This window comes from Equus przewalskii, chromosome 27 (assembly GCF_037783145.1).
Source record: "Equus przewalskii isolate Varuska chromosome 27, EquPr2, whole genome shotgun sequence".
NCBI classification, from domain to species: Eukaryota; Metazoa; Chordata; class Mammalia; order Perissodactyla; family Equidae; genus Equus; species Equus przewalskii.
The window spans coordinates 35866785-35894475 of record NC_091857.1 but is presented as its reverse complement, the minus strand read 5'-3'; the positions used below and the strand labels follow the sequence as shown (position 1 = coordinate 35894475).

At 42.3% G+C, this 27691-nt stretch overlaps 1 protein-coding gene and 1 long non-coding RNA gene across 8 annotated transcripts in view; one reads left to right on the top strand and one right to left on the bottom strand.

Moving 5' to 3' along the window:
• Nucleotides 1-27691, top strand: part of DSCAM (DS cell adhesion molecule) — a 695956-nt gene that overhangs the window by 605113 nt on the left and 63152 nt on the right. For 6 of the 7 annotated variants that reach the window (XR_011534071.1, XM_008538164.2, XM_070598081.1 and 3 more), the window contains 2 exons: nt 7823-7956; nt 26383-26536. Coding sequence is in view for 5 of the 7 variants with exons in the window: in XM_008538164.2 (XP_008536386.1) it covers nt 7823-7956; nt 26383-26536 (288 nt within the window). In the remaining 2 variants the exon portion in view is untranslated. Of the gene's footprint in view, nt 1-7822; nt 7957-26382; nt 26537-27691 lie in introns of those variants that run through there. The other variant, XR_011534072.1, reaches the window with a different exon arrangement.
• LOC139079976 (uncharacterized) lies at nt 13583-26916 on the bottom strand. The gene is made up of 4 exons (XR_011534073.1): nt 26802-26916; nt 18780-18919; nt 17683-17747; nt 13583-13808 (listed from the first exon to the last, which is right to left on the bottom strand). It is a non-coding gene; the product is annotated as an uncharacterized lncRNA (long non-coding RNA).

Genomic DNA, 27691 nt, shown 5'->3' with positions numbered 1-27691 from the left:
ACAGACTGATGCAGACCTGAATGTCAGTGTTTCCTTGGGCTAGATCATCAGCATTTTCACAAAGCAGCAGAGCAGAGGTTAGATGGAAGGAGAGAAAAACTGGTATAATAATCAGCTTATCTCCCACATTTATTAATTTAGAAATGATAAAGAATTGTGCCAACCACCTTTATAGACTCATTACCTAATATAAATAGGCGTTTATAGAACTGAATGCAGCTTTGTATCTGATTGAAAGGGACAAAGGCTAATTATCACAGAAGGATCTAGATTCTGTTTATACTTGTACTGTGGGGTCTCATAGTTTTGAAGTTTGGATTACACTGCCAAATTCCATTGAATTATGTAAAAATGTGCACAAAATTCCAGTAAAATAATGATTGCTAATATTTATTTAACAATTTTCAATAAGTCACTATTCTAGGCACAGGCTGAAGTTTCAGTGTTTGTTGATGTTCTCACAAGAAATATTTACACATTTACAACAAAGATTCACTTCGGTCCTCTATGCCTAACACATTTCTTCAACAAGGGCCCTTAACCTCTCAGGGTCAGGGGGCCTGGAGTTTTAAATTGTATTGTGAGGTCACTGATCATCTTAAAAAGGAAAAATTTATAGTTGCTAGTAAAAAAGACAAAAATAGAATAAAATAATAAATAAATAAAAGTAGATTAAATGAATAGAATTGAAAAATAAAACAGACAAAAAGTTTACTTCTATAGGGTATAATTTGCAACTGAAATATTTTTTTAGAGAATATTTTTTTGTGCCTCAAGTAGTTTCTCCACCTCTGTGAGGATTCTTGGGCCAATAGATGCATTCTTAGATCCATGGACATAGTCTTGGGTCCGTAAACATATTCTCAGATGCATAAACATTGTCTCTGGTCCATGGACGTATTCTGGGGGTCGGTGAGAATTGCTCAGGTTTCAGAGTCTCTTCCCAGGACTGCTGGATCAATGAGAACTTGTACCTTTATTATGCTGCAAGAACACAAACAATTATTTGCTGACCTGGCTTTCTGTTTTTGAACAGAAGACAACTAATTCTGAATTCTAAACCATTTGTGAAACCCTAGTACCGTTTTATTTGCTGAGACTGTAATCTGAGCAAAGCCGTGGGGAACAAGAACACAAACATAACGTAATCTATTAATTTTCCAATTGTATTTTCGTCCTACAGGCATAAAGTAGATTCAGCCCTCATCCTTTCTGCAAAAGTAAACATACCATACGTGTAAATAGAGATGGTTATATTCTATTTAAACATTTACTGAGTGCTTCCCTAATGTACATAACTCTGTAAGGCCTTATGTGGGCAGAAGGCCAGCCGGAGGCGTAACGTGATCTTTGCTGCCTGCCCCCGGGAATTAACAATCTCTTTGGCACAACATGTCAAAGTAGAGCTAAGAGTGAGTGACAAATAAACAGACACCAGGACATCTTTGGCCACCCATAGCTTGAGCCATACATTCTCTTGAAGGCATGGATGGTGTGTCATCAGGTGACTGTGTAACCACACCTCGGTATACCTTAAAGCGATGGACTCTGTGTGTGTGTGTGTGTGTGTGTGTGTGTGTGTGTCTATTAGCCTAACCACCAGCAGTGCTGTCCCTCAGTAGACACTGAAGACACGTGAGGATCTGCCAACCAATTAGCCAATATCAGTGCTGCTTGGGATTCCAGAGTCCCGTAGCATACGGCAGTGTTATGTCACGCTCTGTGCAGGAACAGGTACGCTAGCAGCACGACAGACCACGATGCCCTAGAAGGCGTTTGACCATATGGATTTCAAAGCTCCCTCCACTACAGTGGTTCTCATACAGGTTCCTATGAAGTCCAAGGGCCCCTGGGTGGGCCTCAGAGGTGCCCAGTGGTAAGCGAGAGGCCCAGTGGGGGCTCCATGCTCCCTGCTCTGCTTCAAGAAGAGCCACTCCACTTGTACTGTGTTATCTGTTGGTTTCCCACATGATACTTCACTGAAAGGATTTGTCTACTTTAAAGGGTGTCTGGAAACCATTGCTCTGGTGAGAGCAAAGGCCGGAAATATATGAGTCTTGTGCAAATAGGAAGAGAGAAGGGACTCGCGTGCATTGTTTGGCCATGAACAGTGTCGATTGTGGATGTGTGCATCCAATGTCATGTCATCTGCTCGTGGCTCAGAGATGCCACTGTAGAGTTTGGGGCTCAGGCGGATCTGGCTACCACGGTGGACCACATGTACGTATGCACACGCGCACACACACTCACACACACAGTGAACACATATACCACACCCCTCCTCCCCACACACACACCACACATGCACAATCACACCGCATGTGGACATTCTCACACACCACACATGCACAATCACACCGCATGTGGACATTCTCACACACCACACACAGAGGCACGCGCGCCACACAAACCACACACCTGAACACCACCAACACATACACACACCACATATACACACCACACACACACACACACACAAACCTACCTTTGGCTGATCACCAAACCAGAAAAATGATGGTGACAAAAATGAAGCTGACTGAAGTGTCTGTGTGGGTACTTAGACTTCTGTCATCCTTCAAACCAAGGCAATATTTCTCAGAACGCTGACGTTGATGTTTTACATTGTTACATTATCAGAGGGCTTAACTGTATAAATTCATTTTCTATGATGTATAACAAATTACCACAAACTTAGCACCTTAAAACAATTCAGATTTATTATCTCACTGTGTCCTTGGGTCAGAGGTCCGGGGACGGGTTAGCTGGAGTCTCACCAACTGAGATCAAGGTGTTGGCTGGGGCTATGGTTTCTTCTGAGATCAGGTCCTCTCCCAAGCTCGCTGGTTGCTGGCAGGATCCAGTTCCTTGCGGTTGTGGGGCTGACACTGTCTCCCCAGCTCTGAGGCCACCCACTCTCCCCGTCATCTGGTCCCTTCCCAGCATGGCACTTTGCTTCTTCATGGCCAATGGGAGAGAGTCTCTGACTTCAGATCTCTCTGACTTCTTCCATCTCTGACCTCTAGACCCTCTTTTAAGGGGCTCATTTGATTAGGTCAGGCCCACCCAGGATATTGTCCTTTTGATTTGCTTAAAGTGGACTTATTAGGACTTTAATTATGTCTACAAAATCTCTTCACCTTTATCACATACTATAATCTGACCATGGGAGTGATCTGTCCACCATAGTGACAAGTACCACCCATATTTGAGGGATGAAGTTATACAGGTATCTACGTCACAGGTCAAGAATCTTGGGCACCATCTTAGAATTCTGTCTCCCACACTTTAGTTGATGAAATCATTTTTCCATTCTCTTGTACTGAGGATCTAGCATGTTCCAGATACTAGTCTGGGTACTGGAGACACAGCAGAGAACAGGATGGGCATGGCAGGGCTTGTAGGCTGCTGTGGGAGACAGATGTTTATCAATCACTCCTGAGTGGATAGTGACAAGCGCTATGAAGGAGAAGAGTCTTGAGAGAACATGGGAGCCCTGACCTAACCTAGGCTACTGGTCAGAGAAGACTTTCTCAAGGAAGTGATATTTAGCAGAACCTGAGAAATGAGTAAGAGTTGCCAAGGAAAAGGTGGAGGATGGGAAAAATTTCAGACAAAAAGAACCCAAAGCCCTAGATCAGCGTGTGTCAAGGGCCTGGGGTGGGAGAAGTGTACCACTTCCAAGGACCTAAAAAGGGGTCCAATGTTGTAGGACAACATCAACTCAGGAGGAGAGCCCAAACACTGACCTGGCATGTCCACGAGGAGGTCACACCAACCTTACACATTCACTGAGGAGGAGGGGGCTGGGAAGAGAATTCTTGGTTCTGGCTCTTGCAACCAAGGAGAGGGCTGTGCCATTTCCTGAAATGGAGGACAGGAGGAGGGCAGCCTTGGGAGAGAAGATGGTGAGCCCAGTTTTGGACATGGTCGGTCTACAGTGCCTATGAGTCAGAGTGGCGATGCCAGTGGCTATTATGTATGTGAGAAATAAGAGCATCTGCAGCTCAGAAGGTGGGTCTGGGCAAATGGGGAGAATGTAGAGGAGATGGTCCCCTGGAGCTGTGCTCTGTACTTCAACAATCAAATCTGGAGTCAGAAATTCACTCAACACTGGCCAGGACTTTGTGAAAAATTCCCAGGCTTGCCTATACCTTCATAAGAAAAAGCAGATTACCAAAATGTAATCTGATGACTAGAAAGGTTTTAAGAAAACGTGTCCCGAACAGACTGTCCTACTCCACCTCTGTCTTCTGCAACTCTCAACGTTCGGTGTTTATTATTCAACACTGAGTCACAAAGTAAAGGCTAGTATCCTTTAGTGATGTGTAATGTAAGGAAATGATGACGGTTATTACCAACGATAGCTGGAATTTATTTAGTGCTCACTGTATGCAGAATTCCATATAAATTCTTTACTCGAATTCTCTCTCATAATCCTACCAGTAAAGCCATAAATAGGTATAATTATTCTCCGCACTTCACAGATGAGGAAGCTAAGGCTTATCAGAGAAGTCAATGAACTTTCTCAGGACCAAGAACTATGTGGTAGAGGTGGACAAGCCAGCGTGGGGCTGCTGGACCCATGTCTTTAACCATTGTGGTATAATCCAAACCTGAACTAAAATTTTAAATTCTATCTCTTAAAGTATTGGCTCAGCAATCCAGAAAGCTTTGCCAGAATGTCTTGTTCCTCAGTTTCTATATAGTTATTATTTTTTTGTACAAAATTCTGATAACCATGTAAGGAAAGACTGAATCAGATAGATCATAAGTCAGTGTATGGGGAGCCAGGTGGGGGTTTAGGTGGTAAGTTCAGTAAAAGCCCTTTGAACTGATGCGATCAAGACAAGTTAACGGAAATAGTCAGCTAAAACAAGGAATCAATAAACTTTACCGTGACCAAGAAACATTGTATTTTAACTTAAAATATATAAATATAGATTTATTCTCTAATCGTTCTCTAATCAAATGATCCAGGCTCAGTTCTTTAATTTTTGGTGAAGAGATTAGAGTCCTAGGTCATCTTGTATTCCATGAACCATTCATCATGGATCATCTGCAATTTCCATTTAAGTTTCTTGATAATGGCATAAAAGCAAGTTGCCAATTGCCAACAATCTGTTTCCTTGAAATTTCTTTGGGTTTGTCTTGATTTTTGCCATGTGTCCCATTCTTCTCAATTGTCTTGCCCCAAACCTAATTGAACCTCTTTTTGAAAAAAATTACCTTTAAGAAAGCTTTTCCAAAGAAGTCCCATTAATTGTCGTAGAAACAGCTTGCTTTTGCACTAATATTTCATTGGTTGACATAATTAATTAAATTGCATTTCCATGACAAGCATGATTGTCACAAACAGGGGGAACACATACATGACTGACTCCGGTTAAGCAGTCACTCAAGTGGTTGTTGCCCAAGTACTTTGGCTCCTAGAGAGAAGCTGGCCAGAGGGAGTGCTCAGCATGGTAGATGCCGGCCAGGGAGTTGCTTTCCGGAAGGAATGGAGAGTGCTGGCTAAGCTGGAGTGCTCACTGGGATGGAACTATTAAGTCAATGTCCACTCCATCCTTGGTGTTCAGAAGGAGCCCTTGAGGCTCTGAATCAGGTGATGAATTTGTGGATGTCTTGGCTCTTGCCCTCACCTATAGGAAACCTAAGCACATATGCCCTCCGTCCTCAGGACAACATTGCCTTGTTCCCAAGGACTTACTGATCCAGGCTTCATCACTTGGGTGTGTTCCCTTTTCTAGACCTTCTGCTGTCAGCAGCACTCGCCAAAAACTGATCCCAAGATTTTATGTTTTCGAATGGTGGCGGTGTCCCACCCCAAGTTAACTCTCACTGGAGTTGTTGGTTTTGTCGTTTTGAACTAGAAGAGTCAAGGTGACAATTATGAGACACACACTCAACTCCAGAGGTACTTACTGAGCAATTATGTTGTTGTTGGAGCAGGAAGAGACTCAAAGATTCCTCCAGGGGCTCACAAGGGATGTATATTAGTTTGAATGTCAAAACCTACATCAAGGCAGGGACCACTCTCCACATGGACAGTTAGACCAGTGAGGAACAAGCAAGATCCTTGAGGCTTTCCTCGTAGCAATATGAATGCTCTTTCCTCTTCTCCCTGTGTCCTGTCCACCCCACCGCATCCTCCTTCTTCAACTTGGAAAACAAAAGGATGGGGAGTGGGATGTGCATTCAATCTCTCTCCCAAATTATGCTTAATATCCTTAGCACCGTTCTCTGCCTTCTTAGATGGTTTACAGAGGCGAGTTTGTTCTCTATACGAACTGTGAATCTTTGACAAAAAATCCAGACTCATGCAAAATGTTTCTGTACCTCTCCTGACCCAAAAGAGTCACTATTAAAAAGTGGTTTGGGGCCGGCCCCGTGGCACAGCGGTTAAGTTCACACGTTCCGTTTCAGAGGCCCGGGGTTCGCCGGCTCGGATCCCGGGTGCAGATCTACACACCGCTTGGCAAGCCATGCCATGGCAGGCATCCCACATATACAGTAGAAGAGGATGGGCACAGATGTAGCTCAGGGCCAATTTTCCTCAGCAAAACAAAGAGCATTGGTAACAGATGTTAGCTCAGGACTAATGTTCCTCAAAGAAAAGAAAAAAAAAAATGTTTTGGGCAAGGATGAATGATCTCTGATGACTGAGGTAGTTCGCCCTCATTCCTCTCTAACTCAGGAGGCGAGATGTACATCCCCAGCCTGTTCAAAGCCAAACACGGTAGCAGAAACAAGAATGACCCAGAAACTAAATTCTCCCGCTGTTCAGAGGCAAGAAATCAGCTGGGACTGAAATGAGTAGGGAAGGCTCCCAGGAAAACAGGCACTTGAACTGATTGTTCTAGTTCTGTTAAAGAAACAATTCTTCATGACACTCATTAAAGAACGATAAGGCAGACTTTATTCAGGGCAACTATCGCAAGGTGTAGGTGTAGGTGTAGGGTCTGCCGCAATGGGGTTTTGCAGTAGAGGAGACAGAGTGGGCTCATCACTGAATACAAGTGAAAGTGGGAATTTATAGCCGAGGAGTAGAAGGGAAGGGGCGGGGATATTGGATGGAGAATTACTAAGAGGAAACATGAGGGATAAGGGGCGTTCTGACTAAATCCGTCTAACAGGATTCTCGCTGAAGGCAGGCTCGGATGATCAGATATTACCTTGGGGATGGTGGAGAATGAGGACTGATCAGATATCAAGGGTGATGAGACACTGAGGGGCTTCTGGCTGAACTGGCTTAGATTCTTGCTAAAACGGGGCTCTCAGAGGACCTGCCCAAGGACAGGGCTTAGTGGGGCTCAGAGGCCATCGGTCAGAGAGAGGCTGCCAGTTCCTAGGGCTGCTGTTACAGTACCACAGAGAGGGGGCTTCAGCAACAGAAATGTATTGTCTCACGGTTCTGGAGGCCAGAAGTCCAAAATCAAGGTGTGGGCAGAGTTGGTGCCCTCTGAGGACTGTGAGGAGAGAATCTGTCCCGGGCCTCTCTCCTTGGCTTGTAGACGGATCTTCTCCCTGTGTCCTTGCACCATCTTCCCTCTACGCATGTCTCTGACTCCAAATTTCCCGTTATTTTGTAAGGACACCAGCCATGTTGGACTAGGACCCACGCTGATGACCTCACTTTAACTTGCTTTCCTCTGTCAAGACTCTGTATCCAAATAAGGTCACATTCTGAGATGCTAGGGGTTAGGGCTTCAACATAGGGATTTTGAGCCTGGGTCCAACTGGAAGAGGGGGTCGTGCTGGGCAGAGTGGACCTGAGCACTGTGTGGAAGCTGCATTTTTGTGACTAAACACTTGCCTCTTCTAGTTCCAGGTCCTCCCGCGGGAGTCAAGGCAGCTGCGGCCTCTGCCTCCACGGTCTTCGTGTCCTGGCTCCCCCCTCTCAAGCTGAACGGCATCATCAGAAAGTACACGGTGTTCTGCTCCCACCCCTATCCCACAGTAAGTTGGTGAATAACCAGGTGCCTTGCCGGCGTGTTCCAGGAACAAGCTACCAGACGCATTTGGGCCAGTTTCGTTCCTTCCTTTCCCACCTACTTGGGTCTTTCCAGTGGTTTTTACTTTTCCCCCGTTGTCTTCACATACAAAGAAACATCCTCATTTGCACCTCATTTGAAAATATACGTCGGAATCATTAAAGGGGACACAATTGTCTGGAATTATTGTTTCTATTTGGCGAGTTCGTACAAAACTGCCAGCCAGCGTATCAAAATCCAACCCCTGAGGATTTAATTGTGCCTTAATTGATTGTCAGTGGACATCACCTACTGATTTTTCTGTTGGACTCATCATTCAAGTCACTTCGTGCCTTCTCTGTCTCCCTTTCTTCCTCCCTCCCTCCTCTGCTCCCACCTCCAGCCCATCCTCCCTCTCTGCCCCATCCCCCCACTGAGAAAGAGCAGCTGGCAAACCCCTGTTCTAGACTTAAAGTCTGAGGGACTTTAATGAGCATCTATGACCCTTACAATAGTCAGCTTAGTTCATTGTGAAGGAAATAAAAGTTAGAGTACTTAATATTTCAAAGTGTTTATCACTCATGTTATTACTACTAAATAGCAACATAGAGTTAAGCTATTTCTCAGACCAGATACAAAAGCATATGAAAAAGGGAAATTTAGAGAAAAGAAAGGAAACATAGTTCATCAAAATTTACGACGTCTTCATAGAAACTGTATGACATCCTCTGAGGTAGGCACTGTGTCCAAGCCATCTTTTAGCTCCCAGTCCCCGGTATAGAACTTGACGTGTGTAGTCACTCAGTAAGTTTTTTTGGAGTGAATACAGAATTAATTTTGCTTTCATTGTGGTAAAATACACATAATGAAATTTACCATTTTAGCATACAGTTCAGTGGCATGAAGGACACCCACACTGTTGGGCAACCTTCACCACCATCCGTCTCCAGAACTCTTCATCTTCCTCCAACTGAAGCTCTGTCCTCAATAAACACTAACTCCTCGTTCTCCTCCCCCAGCCCCTGGCAGCCACCATTCCACTTTCTGTCTCTATGAATTCAACTACTCTAGGTACCTGATACAAGTAGAATCATACAGTGTTGTCCTCATTTTTTTTTTTTTTTTTGATGAGGAAGATTGGCCCTGAGCTAACATCTGTTTCCAATCCTCCTCTTTTTGCTCGAGGAAGATAGGTCCTGAGCTAACATCTATGCCAGTCTTCTTCTATTTTGTATATGGGACACTGCCATAGCATGGCTTGATGAGCAGTGAATAGGTCCACACCCAAGACCCAAACCCATGAACCCCAAGCTACTGAAGTGTAGTGCATAAACTTAACCACTACACCAATGGGACAGCCCCACAGTGTTTGTCCTTTAGTGACTGGCTTATTTCACTCAGCATAATGTCTTTCAAGGTTCATCCATACTCTGGCATGTGTCAGAATGTCCTTCTTTTTTAGGGCTGAATAATATTTTTGAACTAATTTACTAGTTAATCTTTCAACTAAATTGATACAATTTCCCAGGTCTAGAGTCTGTAGGGGACCTCAAGACCCTGTGGCTCCCCAGACAGTCAGCATGATTAACCATGGGGAGACAACGGAGAGCGTGTGTGCAGCTCACAGAGGTCGGTCCGTCTCTCTGCTGAAAAATATCAAGTTGTATGTCCCTCTGTGTCTATGTCAACAGCCGCACCTCTGCAGTCGAAGTAGATTTAAATGTCAAATGGTCAGAGTTGGGTTCCAGGACTTTTTTATGGGTTCCTTATTTGGTTTCAAATATGCTGTTATTCTCACGGGGTGGATTCTACCGTCAAAGCCCAGTGATGCAAGGCAGTATAGATGCTGAGATGAAAAGCTAGGAAATTCTGTTCCTCTGCTTGGAGAGGCAAGCCAGTGCTCCCCTGTGTCATCTCTGATTCTCTCACTACCCTAATGTAGCACCGTGTTTACCAAAGAAAGACCAGATTATTCCCGAAGTAAAGAGAACCCGTATTCCACCAGAATGTGGAGTGCTTCTTGTTGCTCTTCGTGCCATCATTCAGCTATCTATTTGCTAAACGATTCACCTTTGCTATTTTGAGTCCAACAAGCCAGAGAGAGACCAGCAGGGTACAGAGAACTCCAGCAGCTCGCTCTCATTCTGCCTTCCCAATTGAGTCTTTATCTCTAAACTAAAAACCCCAACCTGGCTTATTTGAACTTAGCCCGGAGTGACTGATGCTTGGATGAGAGCGCTCCCCTTTGTGGACGCTGTGGGCCGTATTGGCCCGGATCCTCCCAGCCTACAAATTACATACAATCAAGAAGGAAGAGTACTATCCTGAAAACATGATCAAACAGCCTGTAGGATGGATAGAAATGATTTGCCCAGGGATTTCCATTGTCTCTCCGTGCACGGAACAACGGGATTGGACCATCTGGTACCCTCTCAACAAGAGCCTTCCAAAAACGACAACCAGAAAAGGTGGGAAATAACAACTGAGTTTCTCACCTAGTTGATGTCTTACAATCACTAGCAGGGTGTCTGCCTTTTGACCATATTAGAAAACACTATAGATCTAGAAATATGACTGTCATGAGGTGCCTGTAGTCTTCTGAGCTACAAGCAATTTATTAAATTTTGCAAGAAGGATCCAGAACCCCAGTCCTGTCCTCAATAAAGGGAAGTGAACCAGAATCAGTTTCATTCCATCTCTGGAGCCACATTGAGATTCATCTATTTCAAACATCATTTAAGACCACGAGGACTGTTTTCTCTAATAGGCTTCAATTTTTAGAGCAGTTTTAGGTTGACAGCAAAAATGAGCAGGAGAGACAGAGATTTCCCATACGAGGCCTATTTTTAAAACAAAATAATACCATAACAAGTAAAGATCAGAGAGAGCTAATACGTTTCTCTTAGAGGTGACTACTTGAAAACCTCATCTCTTATTCTGTTTTTTCGGATGGAATCACTGAGAAACTATAAATTACTGGAAAGGGAGATTTTTTTCCCCCCATCTTTAGTTTCTATAATTTTAAGTCAGAAAACAATGCTATCAAATTTTCCGGGGCTTTTTCCTTTCTGTCTATGTGTCAGAATAAACACCAGAGGGCAGTCTTAGCTCTGTATATTTGTCTTGCTCATCTATCTGAATTTTTTCCTTGAAATGATTTCATAGTTGAATGTAGAACATGAGAGGATAAATCAGGACACACTATACTCTGTAATTTAATCTTCTTTATAAGAGTCCCTTAGCTAACCTTCTTGCTGATGTCAATTTTCTCTCAAGATCCCTAATTCATCTTCCTCGTGAAAGGACCTTGTGAAATGACACAGGCGCCGCTCTCTTCTCCAACACGTAAAATGCGTTTTCTAATAAAAGGCATTTGTTTCATGGTGTTCTCTCAGTTCAGCATAGTAAAAGATATTGGAATTTGAAACTTTGTATGTCAACAGACAAGAAACTGTAAATTCAACAAAAGACTGGTTTTCTAAAAGTGGGGCTGGGGAAACTGGAGTCTATCTGTGAGGGGAGCAAATGCAGAGTCATCGACCTGCCCCATCAGGGATTCAAAAAGCAAAGTCTCAAAGCTCATTTGCTCCAGGACCTCAGCCACATGATTTTTGGACTGTGGCTGTTGATTTTAACATACAATGATCTGAATGATCAATTCGCACACTATGATAAGCCATGAAAATCCAAAGAAGCAAGTTAACCTTGTAAGGTTCTGGGTGGAAAGCAGCCATGCTGGATTTTCCTCTCCGCTACTCCCCACGTAAAAGCAGTCTGTGAAAAATTGTGTGTACTAAATAAACACCGGGATATAGAAATCATCTGTTTTACAATGTTAAGCTGATTGACGTAGAGCTTAAAAGGTGAAATTAGATAGCACACACTTCTCATTACTGAAGAATAAAAAAATTATGTCAGTGAGCTGTGATCCACATCAATTATTCCAGTTTCAGATGATAATCTTATCCATTATCATAGTAGGTGCTGAACAGATGTTGCTGAACGAGCAAATGAGAATGTACTAGTATTCTTCTTGACCAAAAGGACACTTTGGGCAACTAACTCTGCACGATGTTGCCCACCATTTGGAATTAAGCAAGTCTTCTGGGAAGCAAGGAGAGTAACTTTCACCAGGTCCAGATAACTTTCAGTCCAAAGCAGCAGGTGTGTCTTTGCCTCCCAACCCTCCACAACTGCATTTAATAAACCAGAGTGGGGCTGAGGACAAGAGACAGTGGCCTCAGAGAACCAGAAATGCTCAGGGATCTCAAGTCAAAACATGGTGCAATAATGGAATCAGGCAAGTAGTATCTGACTTGACCAGCTCTATTTATACTGATATTCATCGCAATGTTCTTTGTTCCTAGCTCAGAAGACACCCTGGACCTCCTGGTCGTAAAATTCCATCACCTCTTCCTAATGTTCTTCCTATTTTATTTCGTTTTAGCGTGGCATTCCATTGTAAAGCCATTTGTTTTTACATTCTCTCTTTCTTAGCTTCCATTACCCTTTTATTCTTTCTCTTTTGTTGCTCCCTCACCTTTGACCCCTACCCTTAAATGTAGGCATTTTTCACTGTTCCTCCTTTATTCTCTTTACATGTTCTTTACTATCTCCATGGCTCATTGAATCTATTCTCATAATTTAACTGGCATCTAAAGTTAAGGAGCACAAAATTTTTATCCCTAATCTTGACAATCTTAGAGAACCAATCAGTCCTCATGGAGACCCCACCAGTCCCTCACGTCCCACTTCACGTCCCACCACTCCAGAGCCAAATTCGCTCTTGCCCCACTTCTCTTCCTGTTTCCCAGCTGAGCTAACGATCTAACAATATCCTTTGTCCTCTGACCAAAAGCCTTAAGGTTACCTTTGATGCCTTTCTTCTTCTCCACTCGTTATCTGATTGGCTACCAAATCTTTTCTTCATTTGCACAGCAAATCTATGTAGAGCAGTACTCTCAGCTAGACACTGAGCCAGCTTCCAAGGTGCGTCAGTGGGGAGAGGCTGAGTTATGCAGCAAAACAAGGAAGCCTAAAGTCTCAGGGATTTACACAGACAGTTTTTGTTTCTTTCACATTCGCGTCCACTGTGAGTTGTGATAACTGCTCCAACTTACCTTCACTCCAAGAAGGACCCACGAGAGTTTTATGGCAGAGGGGAAGAAGTCTTTGGAGGGTCTGCTGTAGACATTAAATTGGCCCTCATTTGTCACATGGCCTCACCCAACCACAAGGGAACAGGAAGTACAACCTTAACATGCACCCCGCAGACGGCAAACCAGAATAGAGACCGGCTCTAATGACTACCGTGGGACTGCTGTGACAAAGGGCAGAGTGTGTTTCTTTAAGGAGTTCCTAACTTGAGGAGGGCAGATAATATCAGAGATCATTATGTTCTATGTGAGGTGGCAAAGGTCACAAGAGTGGAATGCACAGCAGAGGATGACACAGGAACACGGGCGATGGGGGTGTTACTCAAACAATAGGGTCAGAGATGGTTTCTTGGGACATATATAAAGCCCTAGCTTGCAGGAGGGGAATTTTACTTGATGAGAGGATATTATGATCAGAGGAAATAGCATCTGCAAAATGACATCCAGTCATGAGGATTCTCTCTCTGCAAAGTCTTTTTAATCCTCCCCGTTTCTTTCATGCCCACTGCCATTGCCTTGGTTCAAGTCCTCGCCTGGGGAACCAAAACTGGGTCAGAAGCCGTTCCAATACCTGTCTCAGCTCCCAGTCCATTGTCTGCATCACGGCCATAAGTATTCTTTCAAATTCTTGGTCTGATCCTATCACTCCCTTGTGCAAATTTCTTGACTTCTCCCCTTTTACCTAAAAAAATTAAAATCCAAAATCCTCAATATGATCGGTACAGATTTCCACAATCCGGCTCCAATTCCTTTCCAGTCTCATACTCTACCAAACTGCCCCCATCTGGTCTCTCAACTACGCCAGGTGTCGTGTGTGTGTGTTTGTGTGTGCCCGTGAGTGTGTGTCTGTATTGGGTCCTCCTTCCCTTTTCCCCCTCATCTTCTTATGTAAAAATGTTTATTCTTAAGGCTTAACTTAAATGCTATATTATTTATTCCACCATTTTTGAGCACTTCCTCAAAATGTGTTCTAGTCCCATCTGCTAAATGCTTTATCCCTGTGGTTTCCAAACTTGTTTTTTCATGGCTCACAATAGGAAATAGATTTTATAATCACAATCCAGGACGTGCACAACAAAAGCTTCGTAAACAAAACTTACACTTACTACACGTGAGGCATTCTGATATTTTCTGTTCTTTTGGGGTTTTTTTCTCCTCTATTTTATTTTTTAAGCGATTGTCATGACCCAGTAAATTGCTTTCATGACTCACATTTTTCAAAATGCTGTTTTTCAACAGTTAATTCTGATGACGACCTTATGCAGAAGAGGTTGTTATTATTATCTTCACTGGACTGGTACTGAAACGGAGACTGTGCAATTTGGCCAGGACCACACAGCTCAGCAAGGAAAAGACAGAGTCTGCAAACCACAGGTTTCTGAGCTCGGGGTCTGGGCTCTTCACTCTGACGCCTACTGCCTTCCTTGGGAAGGTGGCCCCATCTCACTTCAAGGATCCTCGGCGTTGATCGCTAACGTCCCTTTGGTGTAACCATAATATCTCGCATTATCGTGAGACGGGGACATGGTTGAGCCCCTAGAATCAGTTTCCTCAGCGCAGGAACCACAGCTAGTCACTGTTATGCCTTCAGAAAATCTAGTATTATGCTGACATAGTGGATGTTCAGCAAATGTTGTGTTGAATTAAATTTTATGGATGATGACTGGGAGTCATCCAACAGAGGTTAAGCTGTATAATGAAGTTTCTACTTAATAAGGCAGGAAAGTGTGTTATACACTTTGGGATGCTTTCTATCCCAGAAGGAGTTAGATAAAATGCCTTTGCTTTTATTTTATTTATTTATTTATTTATTTTAAGATTGACCCTGCACTAACATCTGTTGCCAATCTTCCTCTTTTTTTCTTCTTCTCCCCAAAGCCCCCCAGTGCATAGTTGTATATTCTAGTTGTAGGTCCTTCTAGTTCTTCTATGTGGGACGCCACCTCAGCATGGCTTGATGAGCGGTGCTAGGTCCACACCCAGGATCCAAACCAGTGAAACACTGGGGCGCTGAAGTGGAGCGCGTGAACTTAACCACTTGGCCATGGGGCTAGCCCTTTTTTTTTTTTTAAGTGTCTTCATGGTTTATCTTTTTTTCTTTTATTGTGGTCATAACAGCTTATAACATTGTGAAATTTCAGTTGTATGTTAATATTTGTCACACACCATATAAGTGTGCCATTTTGTCCCCTGTGCCCACCCTCCACTCCCCTTCCCCTTGGTAACCACTACATTCTTCTCTTTGTCCATAAGTTTGTTTATAGTCTACATATGAGTGAAATCATACGGTGTTTGTCTTTCTCTGTCTCAGCCCTATGCTTTTAAATCACTGACGTGACAGCCATTCTTTCTTAGTTCTATCTAAATGACCCAATGGTGGGTCTCTTCTTTCTGTAACAGCAAAGCTAGAAATTATAGAAATGCCAACAGTTGGCATAAGAATGCACAGTCCTGTTCCGTTTACACATGTGTATTTAATTTCCTGTTCATCAGAGCTTTGTTGTGTACTTGTGTGTGGTGGCCATGTATTAGTGCTCTTGTACTCAACCACATTGCACCAGAGTACTCAACATGGTCTCGTACAATCACATGGCTGGGATAAAAAGGCCTAGAAAAGTCTCCTTGAGACAGAGCGAGATCTACACATCCCAGACCTATGAAAACCAATTCTGGTTTTATAAAATCTCTTGGGAAGTATATTCTTGAAGCTTCCTTGGAAATACCTCAGAATTTCAAAGCCAATTCTGATGAAATATTGTTCTAAAGCAACTTTAAATTTTTTATGCTGCAATTTACATCTGTTTGTTAGAATTTGATCCTTTTGGGGAGTGGGAGGAGCATGTTATCTTTTATAATCTAGTCCTTTAAAAGTCGTCTTCATTCTCCTTTTACCTATCCTCAATGAACCAGCCAATAACTGCTCGATCTTTCTGTTGAATACATATTTTAGTATTCATTCAATTTCCTCAGTAATCATTCAATTTCATTGCCATCCAGTGATGCTGTCCAGTTGCTATAGTTGGTCAAAATGCAGGTGACACATACTCTAAGGTCGGGAGAAAGCTTTAAAATCCTGAGCCCAATTTTTTACTTTATGGAGCAGAGGAAAACAGAAGCATATATTCAAATAGAATCTCTGTACAGAAACAAGCCCTGGAAATCTCTTTTGAAGCTCAGTCCCACAAGATAGCCTGCCCAATTGTGCAGATAAATTGCCAATAAGTATTCTGGCTTCGAGATGGCACTCATTCAGACTAGACTGGAGTATATGCCCCTCTGAACGTGCTTCTCCAATGCTGCTTACTGCTTTCCAAGGAGCCACAGATTAAAATGCCATTTTGATCAACCACTTTTGGAGCCTTTGAAAGATTCCAGCTTTGAAAACATCTTATCTTTTTGATTTGGACTGACACAGACATGTGGTACTATTTAGGGAAATAAATGGCTTTAAATCCTTTTCAATTAAGACCGTGGAAAATAGCTATTTTTTCCAATAATGTATGTTGTGCATATATTATTTTTTGATAAAGAAGAGCTTTTCTCACTAATTTCTTTCTTATATGTGAGAAGTTATAAGATGCTAAACTAGTTCTTTTGTGTGGAATGTGTTGAATAGATGATGGCAATCAAGTATGGCAGATGGTATGACAACAGAGAAGGCATGATCCAAAATTGTAGTAAATAGAGGTGGTTTTGTTAGAAAGAGCCTGGGAAATATAAGAATCCTGTAGTGCCAGTCTGGTAAATTGGACAGTGCCCTGATTCTAAATAATAACATGGAGATACTAGTTTCTTTCCTGCCTTTTCTGGATATCAACTTTCATTCACTTGCAAAACATTATAACAATAATTTTTATATTTGGAAGCCAAAAGATGATATATTTTGTTTGGAAAGCTTTTTTAAAAGTAGCCATAGTCATACATAGCCAATAGCAGCTACAGCGATCTCAGTAAAGTCAGAGGAAGCCACTAACACTGACCGGATGAAACAAGGATGCTATCTTTCTATAAGCGCTGGCCGTCCCAGTCTAGCCTTTTAGGAAGGGCTTTGTGCCATATTTTCTCCTTTCAGAGATGAAAATAGTGAAATAAAATGGAAATAGGATCCAAATGTATTCTACGTAGGAATTTAAACAACAGAGGCAAATCTTAAACTGATCCAGCTAACTGCTTCTTCTTAATGTAATCCAGACCACTTCTCTGCCGCTAAACAGAAAGATTTTATATGCTCTGAAAGTGTTGTTGCTCTGTAATTAAGAGAGCGGTCCATTTGGTTTATTCCGTTTGGGGGGAGGTATTTTTAATCACTACTGTGAGCATTCTATCTACAAAATCAGAGCATTCAAGTGTTTTTTTAACTGCCTGTTAATAATTAGATATTAAAGCACCACATTTCTTTGATAGAATTTTCAGTAAAAGATTAATTGAAATTCTTTAAAGTGGAATTCTTTTTATATCTGACAGACACACTGAACAGCCTGCGACTCCATGGTCATTCTCTACACATTTTTTTCCCCATTGTATTCAAATAACTTCTAGGTCCTTATTAAACTCACTTAGTACAGCAGGCATTTCCACAGTCCATTCCAGCTGGTGGTTAGTGGGTCCCAACGCTGGATCCCTGGGGAATAAGTGGAGGGAGGGGTGAGGAATGTCCGCTCAGAGAGTCTGAACTCCACCCAGCAGGAAGAGAGATGGTAAGAGCATGAAGAGCATAATCCAAAGCGGAATAGAGATAAAGACCCTAAAGCACGTATAAATAAAGGGCAAATATGGCACCAGATTGAGGGGATTAAAGAAAGCTTACAAGGCTTTACAAGTTCATCCATTGAGCTAAATAGCAAGAGGGATTTGCCCATTATTGGGTAAACATCCAGTTTTATAGAAATTACTAAAGAGCACTTGAAGTAGCTCATTGTGGCTAATTTTATCTTATTTACTGTTTAAAAAGTATCTTAAACATGAGGAAGAATATTACACCAGCACCACAAGGCAGAAATCATTCTGGAATGAAAGTAGGTCTGGAAGACACTGTTCGCAGGCTTTTTGTGGGGTCACACTGAAGCCCTGGGAGAGTAACCTTCCAGCAACGCTTACATTCTTTTGACAAGTCTACTGTCCAGTTCCTTAAAAATCCATGACTCCATCCGCCAGACCCAAGGCAATCGAGCAGAAATGTGGAACAGTGGAAATGAGCTGCGTGGCTTGGGTGTCACAAAGTTTATACCATCAGCTGAATTTTCCATTCTGGGTACAATTTTAGGAAGGCAAACATGTCAGAAGTCTTGTAAAAACTTGCTCTAAATATTTTTTTAATGAAACGCATGAAGTTTCCATTTACTTTCCTAGGCATTTTGCAAATATTAATCCATGTCCTCAACTATGACAGTGATAGTGTTAGAAAAGGAACGCAAGGGATTTAATTTCTAGATTTTAGTAAGAATTTGTTGGAATCCCACCATGCCTCATTTTAATTAACCTTCCATTTGCCATGCCATGATCATATCTTGGTCCTTGGGGAGGGACCTTACCTTATAATCTACACACTGGAGTTGAATTCAGTAAATGCCTGTGAATTCAAACTCAGCAACTGTTTTTGAGCGTTTCTTATGACTAGGTGTGACGTTAGGATCTTTCGCATAAATTTTCTTACCGTAATCCAAAGGAGGGATCTGTAGTCCAGCAAGTTTATGAGGCTGGCCCCAGGTGTCCTAGACATCTCGTTATCCCTCATCAGTCATGGGCCTCCATATTCCCACTGTGGTGGTGTCGGCGTGACCCTCCAACTACCTCCTACAATAAAACCATGAACATTCCATTTGCAAACACAGTATTTGTGATAGCCCAATGGATAAACTACATAAATATTCTATATCTTAATTGTATGCCTCAAACAGAAAACCAAAGTCTTTCCTCAAGAACTCTGTGGATTATCCCTGTTAGGTGACATCAGCTAGAGAGAAGAACCTGCTCTTATTACTTCACAATCTCTGATGGACCAAGAAATAAATAACTGGCTGCCACTTAGAAGCCATTTCAATCGAGAGTGATTAATTAATAATAAATGTTAGGTCAACTCTGGATGCTGACAGAATCAACACGTTCAAAACATTTTAGATGAGGAAGAACAGACTTTTTTATCTCAAATGGCTAACAGGAGTTCATGATAGGCACAGAAGAATGACAACTCCAGTCTGTAAATTTCCTGTCTATTCCATCATGCCAGCACAGAGAAGAATCAAAAATGAGCTGCAGGGCAGAATTCCCCACCAAAACCCATGCTTATGCAAGTGATATGCCTGGCAGCAGAACTTCCTTAATGTTGATTGTTTCTGTGTTTCCGTAGGTCATGAAGTTAACTCTTAAGTCTTCCCTTAAAATAAATGGTTAGCCCAATTATGTAATCTATTCAAGATTAATTCACATTTTAAGCATAATAAATTCTTCTTGAATGGCTAATGTCTCTGTCTTAATTTTGAAGACAATAAGTCTAGAGAGTTGCAGTTCTAGAAGGAAATTAAACATTTAGATATTTCAATACGGAAAAATGTGTCTTTCTCCCCTCCCCACAAATTTCTTCCTTTGCCGCATTTGATTCCTTAATCTCTAAGAAAGTGGGAGTTTGCTTCTCTTATGCTGCAATTTCATGTTTTGTTGCCCTTGAGAGTCAAGCTCTCCTCTGTCACTTTTTATTCCCTCCACGCTCCATTAATACTTCAAAGTCTGTGATGTGTTGACCTAGCTGAAGTATTGGGAGAAATTTGGAAATAAAATCCATCCCTTCTCATCGAACATTCTCAGTATTTAGGAGGGAGTGTCATATAATGAAATGCATGTGAAATCAGCAAGTCAGCTTAAACACTATTGGATCGTTGTGTTGGAATATCTGATGTCCAATAAAAAGACGATTAATGAAACATAGACATAATCAATACTACTATATTTCATATAAAATATTGAGGAAAATGTTTCATAAGGAAACAATATTCATGCTCCCTCTTTCTCAGAGCAAGCATTTTTGGCTGAGCATTAAGGAAAAGGATTTAATCAAATGGACTTGCTTCACTACCCTGAATGAGCTTGACTCATTTTTTTCCCATTTAGCTCTTTTTTTCTCACCTGTTGCCACCCCTTGAAATTGTTAATAGTTGAATTATGCACTATCTATAGATAAGTGATGCTGTTTAAAATAAATGTTATATAATTTGCAATACACCCTTGTATAGGAGCTACTTCGTGCCTACGGACTTCCCTTTTGAGGCATCCAGTCTTGCTCTCTCCCGTGGGGTCCGTGTGTAAGCATCCTTACCCCAGCCAGCCCCAGCACAGCCTTCTCTCCCATTGTGAGCAGGGCTATCCTTTGCCATTATGGCTAGCCTTAGCCTTCTCAGCTGTGACTCACTTGCCAATCTCTATGTCCTTCCAGACTCCAAGATCTCTGAGTGGTTTTCTTGGAGCTCAAAGACCCCTCTCACCCCTAGGTGGGAAGGCACACAGACCTCTCTCAACAGAAAAGTCCTTATTCCTGACTCAGCCTCTTATGGGGCCCAGAGATGCTGATGGGCAAAGCCTCAGAACCAGAAAGCCCTGCGTATGTGATCTCATGTTTCTTGTTAGGAGAAAAGGTACTGGCATCTTCGGCACTATTCTCACCTTTTAAGGCCATTGCTAAAACTTCAAGACAATAGGAAAAGTCACATTTAATATCCAGTGACATATATTACAAAGAAAACATATCAACTCTTCGATTGCTTAAGTTGTGCAGCTGGCAACTTTCTGCTTGCCCTTCTGCTGAGACCAGAAAAAAAGTGCCTAATTATGGCAGTCATCAGGGGAATGCAGTGGCATCAAAGGGTGGCAACGCCAGTGCAACTGACTTTCCCAAATAAACATTAAGAACCTTGAACAGCTTGACTATTCCGTTCCAACCTAATCTATAGAGAAACATCATTCCAACTGGAGGAATTTTCTATAAATAAACCTTTTACTTCAGCTCTTGGTTAATCTTCCATATAAATAGTGAACAAACATTTTTGCATAGGAAATCATATTTTTACCTTTGATTTTAGCCATGCTTCATGTTGCAGGTAAAAATTAAATAAAATACATGTTTTAGTGATAGTCAAGGACCAATGGCACCTTATAGACAGGATACTTGTTGAGTTTCAACTAAAAGCTATGTACTCTTCACAGGAAATCCTAAATTTGTAAATACATTTTAATGCTCTGTTAATGCAGTTGTTACACTTTGCACATCATTAAGCTTTGTAAAATTAATTTGGCAACAACGTAGCCTTGGAACATGGCAGAATGCAAGTACACACAGTCTTGGGATTATTTCCTCAGTTTGCCAGGAGGCAAGCCAAATTCCCTCTGAAATTCTGGAGGCATTAATTTTCCCATGATTTTCTGAAGATGAGAGAGGACTGGTGTGGGCGGTGGAGGGAGGAGGGAGAGTACAGATGTGTGCACACAGATGCACGTGTGCACACTAATGTATATGTGCACACCTGAAGAATCTGTGCAAGGACCCTGTAGTCTCCCTTTAATCACCTGACACTGTGTACCTGTAAGTTAAATATTTGACAATGGGCAATTCTCTGACGTGATTGTGAGGGAGCATAGGATGTATGACGATTAAGATGTATAGTTAACATTTACGTCCCTTATTTAATTGCACAGCTGGTCTTGCTTTTTATGCAGCCTGCTGACCTCCTAAGGTTTACTTAACAGCTCGCAGGGGTAGAAATAAGTCCTTCCTGTGCTCGGCCGCTCATAATTGGCAGCATGGAGTGTGAGGAAACAGCACTGGACTTGAGAGTGGAAGCACCGAGCTTGAGCCTCTGTCCACCCTCGGCTGGCATCATGACCTCAGTGACTCACTGACTGGGTCCGTACCTTCGTTTCCTTGTCTTAGTCAGCTTGGGCTTTTATAACAAATACCACAGGGGGAGGCTTAAACCACACACATTTATTTCTCACAGTTCTGGAGGCTGGGAACTCCCAGGTCACGGTGCTAGGAGGTCTAGAGTCTGGTGAGAACCCACTTCCTGGCTTTTTGTTGTATCTTCACTTGGTAGAGAGAGAGAGTTCTGGTGTCTTCATTCCCTTATAAGGCACTAATCCCATTTGTGAGGGCTCCACCCTTATGACCTAATCACCTCCATGACAAGACCACACCTCCTAAACCATCACAGGAAGGATTTGGGCTTCAACCTGTGAATCTGGAGGAAGACACAAACATTCAGACCGTACCATTCTGCCCCTGGATCCTCGAAATTCACCTCCTTTTTACATGCAAAAATCCATTCATTCCATCCCAATAGTACCGTAAGTCTTAACTCATTCTAGCATTAAGTCTGAAGTCTAAAGTCCAAAGACTCATTTAAATGTCATCTAAGTCAGATATGGGTGAGACTCAAGGTACAACTCATCCGGAGGCAAATTGCTCTCCAGCTGTGAACCTGTGAAGAAGACAAGTTACGTGCTTCCAAAGTACAATGGCGGGACAGGCACAGGGTAGACATTCCCAATCCAAAAGGGAGAAAAAGGAAAGAAACAAGGGGTGATGGCTTCCAAGGAAGTCCGAAACTTAGCAAGGCAAACTCCATTGGATCTTAAGGCACAAGAATAGTCTTCGTAGGTTTAATGCTGCATCCTCCAGGCCCAGTAGGATTACAACATCACCGCCACTGCTGAGTGCGGCTGTGCCCGTACTGGGGCCCTCTGCAGGGACCCCACCCAGGCGGTGGTTCTCTTCATCAGAGTAGACCCCAGGGATCTGCCAGGTGGGCGTTTGATGGCCACAGCTCCAGGGGGGTCCCCGCCCCCAAAGCTTCAATTACAAAGGTGGTGATCCTGCTGATCTCTGAATGTCCTTCAGAGCCATTCTTCCCTTTTCTTGAAGAATAACACAAGTTCACAGCCAAATAGCTTTGTGGTCCTGCCTTGTAGAATCTGAGTTCAACAGCCTGCCTTGGTTCTATCCCATAAACTGGCAGCGTTCTCATGGGGTGGCTGATTAGGCTCGTGTGTTCACACCCACGCAAATCTCCTGATCAAATGGTTGCCAGGCAGCACCCTCCAGTGTCCTCCCCCAAATTTGCTTTCTCATTTTTGGGGGAATATGGATAGCCTGAGAATTTTCCAAATTTTTAATTTCTAGTTCCTTTTTGCTTCATTCTTTCTTCAATTCATTTCTCTCTTCTTGCATTTTACTATGTCGGTAAAGTCAGTCAAGAGGAACCAAGCCACGCTTTCAACACTTTGCTTAGAAGTCTCCTCAGCTAAGGATCCGATTTCATGCTTGCAATTCCACCTTCCTCAGAACACTGGAACACAGACACAATTCAGCCAAGTTCATTGCCACTTTGTGACCAGGATCATCTTTTCTCTGTGGTGCAATTCTGTATGTCATTATTCGCGTTCTCTAAGAAGATGGAGGCTCTCCCCAGCTCTCCTCTTTTCTTTCTGACCTCTCACCAGAATCACCTTTAGCAAGGCAACATTGGCTTTTTTTCTAACATCAGCCTCAAAACTCTTCCAGCCTCTACCCCATTCAAAGCTGCTTCTGCGTTTTTAGGTATTTGTTACAGCATCACTCCCATTTCCTTATGCTAATTTTCTGTGTTTGTTCTGGAGGCTAGAAGCCCTAGATCATGGTGCCGGCATGACCAGGGTATGGTGAGGGCCCTCTCCCAGGTTGCAGACTGGTTTCCTCACATGATGGAAGGGGACAAGGGAGCTCTCTGCAGCCTCTTTTCTAAGGGCATTAATCCCACAGCCTAATCACCTTCCAAAGGCCCCACTTCCTATCCATCGCCTTGGGGATTAGGTTTCAGCACATAAATTTGGAGGGGACATTCAATAGCACTTGGATAGTTTTTGACAAGAAGTCTGCTGGCATCCTCATCTTTGTTCCTTCGTGTGTGTCTTTTCTGCGGCTTTTTTTTTTTTCTTTTTCTTTTGCTGAGGAACATTCACCCTGAGCTAGCCTCCATTGCAAATCCTCCTCTTTTTTAACCCGAGGAAGATTGTCCCTGAGCTAACATCTGTGCCAGTCTTCCTCTATTTGGTATGTGGGACGCAGCCGTAACATGGCTGATGAGTAGTGTAGGTCTGTGCCGGGATCCGAACCTGCAAGCTGGGGCCACCAAAATGGAGCATGCCGAGCTTAACTACTACACCGTGGGGCCAGCCCCTCTGGCTGTTTTTAGGGATTTCTCTTTATCACTGGTTTTGAGCAATTTGATTATGACGTGCCTTGGTGTGGTTTTCTTCATATTTTTATGGCTGAGGTTCTTGGCTTTATGGATCTATAGTTTTCATCAAATTTGGAAAATTTTCAGCCACTAGTTCCTCAATCATTTTTTTCTGTCCTACATCCGTCCCTTCCTTTAAGCGATTCCAGTTTTATTTATGTTGGGCTGCTTGATGTTGTCCCATAGCTCACTAAGGCTCCTTGAAGTTATATATTCTCTTTTCTCTCTGTGCTTCATCTATTAATCTGTCTTCAAGTTCACGAATCTTTTTTTCTACAAGAACTAATCTATTAATCTAATCCAGTGTCTTTTTCTTCTCACACATTATAATTTCATTTCAAGTTTAACTTGGGTCTTTTTATATCATTCATGTATCTACTTCAATTTTTGAGTGTATACAGTTATAGCTATAATACAATTATAATAACTTTTCAATGGCCTCGTCTGCTAGATATAATATCTGTGTCAATTATGGGTCGATTTGGATTGATTGAAGTGTATTTTTTTATGAGTCGTGTTTTTCTGCTTCTTCACCTTCCCAGAATTTTTTATAACAGCTTTTCTGAGGTATGATTCACATACCAAGAAATTCATGCTTATAGAGTGTACGATTCAGTCGTTTTTAATATATTCACAGAGCTGCACAAACTTCACCATTATCTAATTTTAGAACATTTTCATCATCCGAAAAAGAAACCCCACACCCGGTAGCAGTTTCTTCTCATTCTCTCCCTCCACTACCCTGCCCCCAGCAACAGCTAATCTGCTTCTATCTCTGTGCATTTGCTTATTTTGGACATTTCTTAGAAAGGGATCATAAATATGTGGTCTTTTGCGATTGGCTTCCTTCACTAAGTATAATGTTTCCAAGATTTATCCAAGCCGTAGCATGTATCAATACTTCATTCCTTTCTATTATTGAGTAATAAGTTGTATGGATACAACTTATTTTGTCTATCCATTCATCAGTTGATGGCTATTTGCGTTGTTCATATCTGGAAGTTTTTTATTGGATGCCAAACATTGTGAATTTTACCTTATTGGGTACTGGATATTTTTATTTCTATGAATATTTTTGACTTTTGTTCTGGGATGCAGTTGTTACTTAGTGTCAATTTAATCTTTATGAATCTTGCTTTTAATATTAGTTAGGCAATACCCATGTGATGTCCAATCTAGGGCTAATTATTGCCCATCACTGAGGAAAGACCCTTATGTACTATATCTAATGCCCCATGAATCTTGAGGGTTTGCCCTCTGTCTGGTGGGAACAGGCACTATTCTGTGTAAATGCTGCGTGCTGTGACCTCTGATCCTTTCAGGTGGTTCTTCCCTGGCCTCGGATAGTTCCTCACATGTGTGCACAGATCCACTCAGTTGAATACCCCAGTGGGATGCTCTTTAGCTCTCCAGAGCTTTCTGTGTAGCACTCTCCTCCCCAGTACTCAGTCCTGTGAACTCCAGCTCCCTACTAGTCTCTCAGTTCTGTCTCCCCAAGTCAGGGAAGCTGCTGGGCTCCTCCTGGGTTCCCTTCCCTGTGTCATGGCCTGGAAACTCTCAAAAAATGTAAACACCCTCCAACTGTGGGTCTTGCCTCATTTGTTTCCTGTATTTCAGAGATGATCGTCCTTCATTAGTGGAGGAACAATGCCTTTGAAACTGTTGTTTCATATATCCTGCATGTTCTGTGGTTGTTTCCAGTAGGAGGCTAAATCTGGTTCTTGTTACTCTAATTTAAGGGTTAGATTTAAAGGACCCCTAATTTAAAGGATTATATTACTGATTGGTGGCTGTCAAAGCTGGTGCATAGAGAAAGGTAGACTATGGGGAGATAGATGTATATGTATTCATATTGCAAATCCAGCCTCCCAGAGAGGGACTAATGGTGGCTTTGGTTTCTTATGATAGATGATATGTTAATAACCATTCCTTTAGGAAATCCATTTGTGCCATTTGCCTCCTTGAATGTGGGAACATTTATGTCTCCTCTCACAGGTGATCAGCGAGTTTGAAGCCTCTCCTGACTCATTTTCCTACAGAATTCCTAACCTGAGTCGGAATCGTCAGTACAGCGTCTGGGTTGTGGCCGTGACTTCGGCTGGGAGAGGCAACAGCAGCGAGATCATCACCGTAGAGCCATTAGCTAAAGGTGTGTCACTGTAGAAAGGACCTCCTTTCCCACTGTCATTTGACTGTTTTCAAGTCTCTATTTAATCCGAAATAAAGCTTACAAAGGCTTAAAAATCAAGTAAATCAGAACATCGCATGTTACCGTATTTCAGCCCAAGAAATAGGGTGGCTGCTAGCTGGCACTGGGCTTTTGGGCGTATCAGAAAAGAATCCTCCTAGAGGTGTGGGTGGCTCTACAACTTAATATGTCTTTTGGGAAATTAAGAAAAGGAGCCCCCACTCACCTCTATGTGTAGATGAAAATCGCTACATAGCAACTTCCCAGCAAGGTCTACTTTCATCAAAACCAGGTACCATACTTCTTAAAGAGAAGTGTCTGTGTTTTGGTCTATGGAATTTGGAACCTTACAAGTATAAGGGGATAATTAGCTCTTCTTCTGTTGATAGAGTGCTATAAACAAAGACCTTAAGTAAAAGTGGGAAGTTGGAGTCAACAAAGAACAAAAAGTCCCTAAAAATGAATAGAATGTCTTCCCATTGAGATGTTAAGAGCACGTATAGGCACAGAATATTCTTATTCTACTTCTGGTCATTGCTACCACCCTGTGCACAGGGTCCCCCTGAATTAGCACTCATCATGAGCAGGTGTACTTACATCACAATTCCAGGCCAGTGGGAGCTGCCCCATTATTTTGGACTACACCACATTGGCCATTTGTTGCTCATGCGGGTTCTAGGTGCCTGAAAGAGAGAGTGAGCTTTCCAAGATTGCAATTTCACCTCTAAGTGCTCTTAATAACATGCTTATTAGTGTGATAGCTGAGAAAGAGAGAATAAAATACTGAGGGAAAAAGAGAATAGTGTCACATTTTAAAAACAAATACAGATAGAAAATAAGCATGTTGTTGGTAAGGAAAACAAATTGGTGGATTTTTTTGTTTTTGTTTATCATACTCTTTGATCATGATATCGAGCCACCCCTAACATACACTCTCTAACATTTGAACACAATGATTATTGATGGGCATAAGGACAGCACTGTGGGATTAAAAACAGAAATGCAACATAAGATGTAGGATTAACGATGGCTAGACCTCCTCTCCTTTTGTGTGTTCGATGTTATATCTCCAGACATAGCCAGGAATGTCCTGGCTGATGTTGTAGGAGGTGATAT